The sequence below is a fragment of the Nerophis lumbriciformis genome, linkage group LG31 (genome assembly GCF_033978685.3).
Source record: "Nerophis lumbriciformis linkage group LG31, RoL_Nlum_v2.1, whole genome shotgun sequence".
NCBI lineage: Eukaryota > Metazoa > Chordata > Actinopteri > Syngnathiformes > Syngnathidae > Nerophis > Nerophis lumbriciformis.
The window spans coordinates 31,003,175-31,010,000 of record NC_084578.2 but is presented as its reverse complement, the minus strand read 5'-3'; the positions used below and the strand labels follow the sequence as shown (position 1 = coordinate 31,010,000).

Sequence of the window (6,826 nt, the reverse complement as noted above, 5' to 3'; positions counted from 1 at the left end):
CAGATTGTCCATAACGAACACCATGTTCAAGCATAAGGGTGTCCATATGTGCACTTGGCACCAGGACACCCTAGGCCGCAGTTCCATGATCGACTTTGTAGTTGTGTCATCGGATTTGCGGCCTCATGTTTTGGACACTCGGGTGAAGAGAGGGGCGGAGCTTTCTACCGATCACCACCCGGTGGTGAGTTGGCTGCGATGGTGGGGGAGGATGCCGGACAGACCTGGCAGGCCCAAACGCATTGTGAGGGTTTGCTGGGAATGTCTGGCAGAGTCTCCTGTCAGAGAGAGTTTCAATTCCCACCTCCGAAAGAACTTTGAACATGTCACGAGGGAGGTACTGGACATTGAGTCCGAATGGACCATGTTCCGCGCCTCTATTGTCGAGGCGGCTGATTGGAGCTGTGGCCGCAAGGTAGTTGGTGCCTGTCGTGGCGGTAATCCTAGAACCCGTTGGTGGACACCGGCGGTGAGGGATGCCGTCAAGCTGAAGAAGGAGTCCTATCGGGTTCTTTTGGCTCATAGGACTCCTGAGGCAGCGGACAGGTACCGACAGGCCAAGCGGTGTGCGGCTTCAGCGGTCGCAGAGGCAAAAACTCGGACATGGGAGGAGTTCGGGGAAGCCATGGAAAGAAACTTCCGGACGGCTTCGAAGCAATTCTGGACCACCATCCGCCGCCTCAGGAAGGGGAAGCAGTGCACTATCAACACCGTGTATGGCGAGGATGGTGTTCTGCTGACCTCGACTGCGGACGTTGTGGATCGGTGGAGGGAATACTTCGAAGACCTCCTCAATCCCACCAACACGTCTTCCTATGAGGAAGCAGTGCCTGGGGAATCTGTGGTGGGCTCTCCTATTTCTGGGGCTGAGGTTGCTGAGGTAGTTAAAAAGCTCCTCGGTGGCAAGGCCCCGGGGGTGGATGAGATTCGCCCGGAGTTCCTTAAGGCTCTGGATGCTGTGGGAGTGTCTTGGTTGACAAGACTCTGCAGCATCGCGTGGACATCGGGGGCGGTACCTCTGGATTGGCAGACCGGGGTGGTGGTTCCTCTCTTTAAGAAGTGGAACCGGAGGGTGTGTTCTAACTATCGTGGGATCACACTCCTCAGCCTTCCCGGTAAGGTCTATTCAGGTGTACTGGAGAGGAGGCTACGGCGGACAGTCGAACCTCGGATTCAGGAGGAACAGTGTGGTTTTCGTCCTGGTCGTGGAACTGTGGACCAGCTCTATACTTTCGGCAGGGTCCTTGAGGGTGCATGGGAGTTTGCCCAACCAGTCTACATGTGTTTTGTGGACTTGGAGAAGGCATTCGACCGTGTCCCTCGGGAAGTCCTGTGGGGAGTGCTCAGGGAGTATGGGGTATCGGACTGTCTGATTGTGGCAGTCCGCTCCCTGTATGCTCAGTGCCAGAGCTTGGTCCGCATTGCCAGCAGTAAGTTGGACACGTTTCTAGTGAGGGTTGGACTCCGCCAAGGCTGCCCTTTGTCACCGATTCTGTTCATAACTTTTATGGACAGAATTTCTAGGCGCAGTCAAGGCGTTGAGGGGATCTGGTTTGGTGGCTGCAGGATTAGGTCTCTGCTTTTTGCAGATGATGTGGTCCTGATGGCTTCATCTGGCCAGGATCTTCAGCTCTCGCTGGATCTGTTCGCAACCGAGTGTGAAGCGACTGCGATGAGAATCAGCACCTCCAAGTCCGAGTCCATGGTTCTCGCCCAGAAAAGGGTGGAGTGCCATCTCCGGGTTGGGGAGGAGATCTTGCCCCAGGTGGAGGAGTTCAAGTACCTCGGAGTCTTGTTCACGAGTGAGGGAAGAGTGGATCGTGAGATCGACAGGCGGATCGGTGCGGCGTCTTCGGTAATGCGGACGCTGTATCGATCCGTTGTGGTGAAGAAGGAGCTGAGCCGGAAGGCAAAGCTCTCAATTTACCGGTCGATCTACGTTCCCATCCTCACCTATGGTCATGAGCTTTGGGTTATGACCGAAAGGACAAGATCACGGGTACAAGCGGCCGAAATGAGTTTCCTTCGCCGGGTGGCGGGGATCTCCCTTAGAGATAGGGTGAGAAGCTCTGCCATCCGGGGGGAGCTCAAAGTAAAGCCGCTGCTCCTCCACATGGAGAGGAGCCAGATGAGGTGGTTCGGGCATCTGGTCAGGATGCCACCCGAGCGCCTCCCGAGGGAGGTGTTTAGGGCACGTCCGACCGGTAGGAGGCCGCGGGGAAGACCCAGGACACGTTGGGAAGACTATGTCTCCCGGCTGGCCTGGGAACGCCTCGGGGTCCCACGGGAAGAGCTGGACGAAGTGGCTGGGGAGAGGGAAGTCTGGGCTTCCCTGCTTAGGCTGCTGCCCCCGCGACCCGACCTCGGATAAGCGGAAGAAGATGGATGGATGGATGGATATATATATATATATATATATACATATATATATACACATATATATATATACATACACACATATATATATACATACATACATATATATATATACATACATACATATATATATATATATATATATATACAGAGGTGGGTAGTAACGCGCTACATTTACTCCGTTACATCTACTTGAGTAACTTTTGGGATAAATTGTACTTCTAAGAGTAGTTTTATTGCAACATACTTTTACTTGAGTATATTTATAGAGAAGAAACGCTACTTTTACTCCGCTACTTTTACTCCGCTACTTTTATCTACATTCAGCTTGCTACTCGCTACTATTTTTTATCGATCTGTTAATGCACGCTTTGTTTGTTTTGGTCTGTCAGACAGACCTTCATAGTGCCTGCGTTTCAACAAATACAGTCACTGGTGACGTTCACTCCGTTCCACCAATCAGATGCAGTCACTGGTGACGTTGGACCAATCAAACAGAGCCAGTGGTCACATGACCTGACTTAAACAAGTTGAAAAACTTATTGGGGTGTTACCATTTAGTGGTCAATTGTACGGAATATATACTGTACTGTGCAATCTACTAATAAAAGTTTCAATCAATCAATCAAAAGTGTGAAGGAAAAAAGACCCTTTTATTTCAACCGTACATCCCGTCAAAAGCCTAAAGACTGACTGCACAGTTCCTGTCTTCACAATAAAAGTGCCGCTCCATCGCGCCTGCGCTTTCAAAACAAGAGTCTCCGAAAGCCAGCGCAAACAAGCTAGCAAGCTACGGAGTTTGCCGCCAATGTATTTCTTGTAAAGTGTATAAAAACGAATATGGAAGCTGGACAAATAAGATGCCAAAAACCAACCACTTTCATGTGGTATTAGACAGAAAGGAGGAACTTTTTTCTCCTCCATTTGAAAACGTGGACGTTATCATCACTACTGTCTGATTACAATCAATGCAAGTCATCAGAATCAGGTAATACACCAACTTATATTCTTGTCTTCATGAAAGAAAGGAATCTATATGTGTTAAACATGCATGTATATTCATTAAAACACCTTTAACATGTAAACAAAAACGGCAAAATAAATAAAAATAAATTATATACTGTATATATATATATATATATATATATATATATATATATATATATATATATATATATATATATATAAATGTGTGTGTGTATATATATATATATATATATATATATGTGTGTGTATGTTACTCATCAGTTACTCAGTACTTGAGTAGTTTTTTCACAACATACTTTTTACTTTTACTCAAGTAAATATTTGGGTGACTATTCCTTACTTTTACTTGAGTAATACATCTCTAAAGTAACAGTACTCTTACTTGAGTACAATTTCTGGCTACTCTACCCACCTCTGTATATATATATATATATATATATATATATATATATATATATATATATACACATATATACACAGCCTGGCCCTCGGCCAAATTTTTTTAACCCAATGCAGCCCCCGAGTCAAAAAGTTTGGGGACCCCTGCCTTAAATACATGCGTAATGACGTCACAAACAAGTCTGCGTTACTAGAGTCGTCGAATAATTAGGCCAGTCAACAAATTATCGACTAATCCTTGCGGTCCTGGTTAAATTGCCGACATACCTTTGGTGTGTAGCACATCTGGAGCCTTGCTAACAGCTTCCAGTTGTTGTAGTCGCTCCTTCTCCTCCCTTGTGCGAGAAAGCCCCTCCTCGCACGACGCCATCGTTCTTTTAAACAGTCCTAATTTTGCGGCAATAATCACTTTTTCATTTAACCTAGCAACAATTTGAATGTGTTTGACTCGATAACACTTCGTCGTCGTCCGCCTAGAAGCTTCGCTGCAGTGCTAACTTTCGCCTTTTTTGTTCTTCGTTCGAGGTTTCACGGCAGCTGAATCCGCCATAACGTTACATTGCTGCCACCTTGCGGCGGTTTGGATGATGACTCCTCAGACTGCCAAATGCTGCTAAAAGATCACAGTTAAAATCGTTTTTATTGTAAAGAATATGTGCAACGTAAACGATCAATCCAATATTATGTGACATAGCCTGCACCTGGAAATAGTGATGGCCTAAATGTCGAAATAAAAGTTTGTAAAATTTAAATGAACACATTTTCACAGAATTAAACAAGAAAAAGACAAATAACCTTTTGGTGTTTTACAGTTTTTATTTTGGAGTTTCATAACAGTAATACAATACAATCTTAAATGTTATAAGTCTGTCATATAATGAATTCAACACAATGTCTAGAAATAGAAATAATGTTTTAGAATTATTGGTTAGTCTGTACTTCGTTTTGTACAGCAAAGCTCACAGTTTTATAGCGGAACTATTGAGTAGGTGTAAATGTTGGTGTGCACAAATACAATACATGGGACTGCTGCTAAATCCATACACACACATATACATATATATATTGCGGCCCAACAATGGGCCCTACGGTTAAGAAACACTGGACTAAACCTTAACTCAGAGTATCACAGAACGATCAAAATGGCACATGAGTTATCATCCATACAGTAAATGTTAAAGGGCTGAGGTACTTTTGTATCTGGCCTAAATTCAGTTATCATAAGATTATTATTCAATCAATCAATCAAAGTTTATTCATCAAATTGTATTTATTTATTATTTATCAATCAAAGTTTATAGCCCTTAATCCGGGAGCCAGCTCCAGCTTGTGGTGCCCAAGACCAGACTTAAATCCAGGGGAGACAGGGCCTTCTCTGTGGTCAGCCCTAAGCTTTGGAACACTCTGCCCTTCCATGTTCAAACTGCTCCCACAGTGGAGTGTTTTAAATCTCGTCTTAAGACCCACTTTTATTCTTTGGCTTTTAACACTACGTTAGTTGTGTCCTCTGTTGTCCTCTGTGTTTTTAAAAAATTTAGATTTAGATCTATTTACTGTTTTAATTGGTTTTACCCTTTGAAATCGTTTTTAATCATATTTATTTTTATATTGGTTTTATATTTATTTATTTTTGTTTTGTTTTTATTCAGTCATTGGTGGAGCTAAGGATAATATTTTAATATTGTTGTGCAGCACTTTGGAAACATTTTTGTTGTTTAAATGTGCTATATAAATAAAGTGGATTGGATTGGATTGGATAATCACAAATGTCTCAAAGGGCTGCAAAAGCCACAACATCATCCTCAATGTTGATTCATCGTTGTATTTTTTTGTAGGGTTAGTTTCCAAACTGTATCGCAGTGAAGTGTCATGGGGACAAAATAGTCCCCATTGACTACCATTATAATAAAAATGTTGAACTGTACAGTCATTACATAACATCATTTTCTAATTTCAGCGAAGGAGCAGTTACCGTGGAAACTGGAGTCAGATGGGACAAAGACAACATAACCCCTGTTTATAATAGTTTATCAGTCTTAAGGAAGAAGGAGAAGACGGACATTTGGCAAGGAGCCACGCTGGCAGGATGTCTCCCTTTCCCTGCTTGTGGCCATGAGGGAATTGTATTGCTTTGCTTCAAACAATCACACTGTAAAGTCAATCTAAGATGGTGAATCTGAAAATTGACAACGACTCGTTAATAGAGATTAAACGAACACGCGTCGGAGAAGTTCTCCTCCCTTGTTGCATCTGACAAAAACACTTGTTTACTTGGTCAGAATAAACACCTTCTTGCAGCTTGCTGAAACCACCAACATTTGAAAATTGCAGAAACAGGTTTATCTGCATGTTCATTGCTTGCACTAAAAAATATTTTTTTTAAATGTTTATGTTTAAGAAATTATAATAAAAAACAAAGAAGTGAGATTGGTAAATTTGTTTTTATTCCTTTTTGCAAAAACTTCCATGCACTGTCTCTAACCATTGTAGACACATTGCTTTTCATCAACAAAAATGTGGTATACAGATCTTTACCAATTTAAAAAAATATATATATCATCCATCCATCCATTTTCTACCGCTTGTCCCTTTTGGGGTATATATATATATATACAGTATACTGTATATATCATATCATCGATATGTTTTTAAAGGGGAACATTATCACCAGACCTATGTAAGCGTCAATACATACCTTGATGTTGCAGAAAAAAGACCAAATATTTTTTTAACCGATTTCCGAACTCTAAATGGGTGAATTTTGGCGATTTAAACACCTTTCTAATATTCGCTCTCGGAGCGATGACGTCACAATGTGATGTCGCATCGGGAAGCAATCCGCCATTTTCTCAAACACTGAGTCAAATCAGCTCTGTTATTTTCCGTTTTTTCGACTGTTTTCCGTACCTTGGAGACATCATGCCTCGTCGGTGTGTTGTCGGAGGGTGTAACAACACGAAAAGGGACGGATTCAAGTTGCACCAGTGGCCCAAAGATGCGAAAGTGGTAAGAAATTGGACGTTTGTTCCGCACACTTTACCGACGAAAGCGATGCTACGACAGA

The 6,826-nt window shown here is 43.0% G+C and overlaps 1 protein-coding gene across 1 annotated transcript in view; it reads right to left on the bottom strand.

Moving 5' to 3' along the window:
• The window catches only part of LOC133574260 (uncharacterized), a 14,279-nt gene extending 9,997 nt beyond the window's left edge, over nt 1-4,282 (bottom strand). Inside the window, exon 1 of the mRNA XM_061926363.1 lies at nt 4,030-4,282. Coding sequence (XP_061782347.1) covers nt 4,030-4,132 — 103 coding nt within the window. The 5' untranslated portion in view covers nt 4,133-4,282. The remainder of the gene's footprint in view (nt 1-4,029) is intronic.
• Between the last annotated feature and the right edge of the window lie 2,544 nt (nt 4,283-6,826).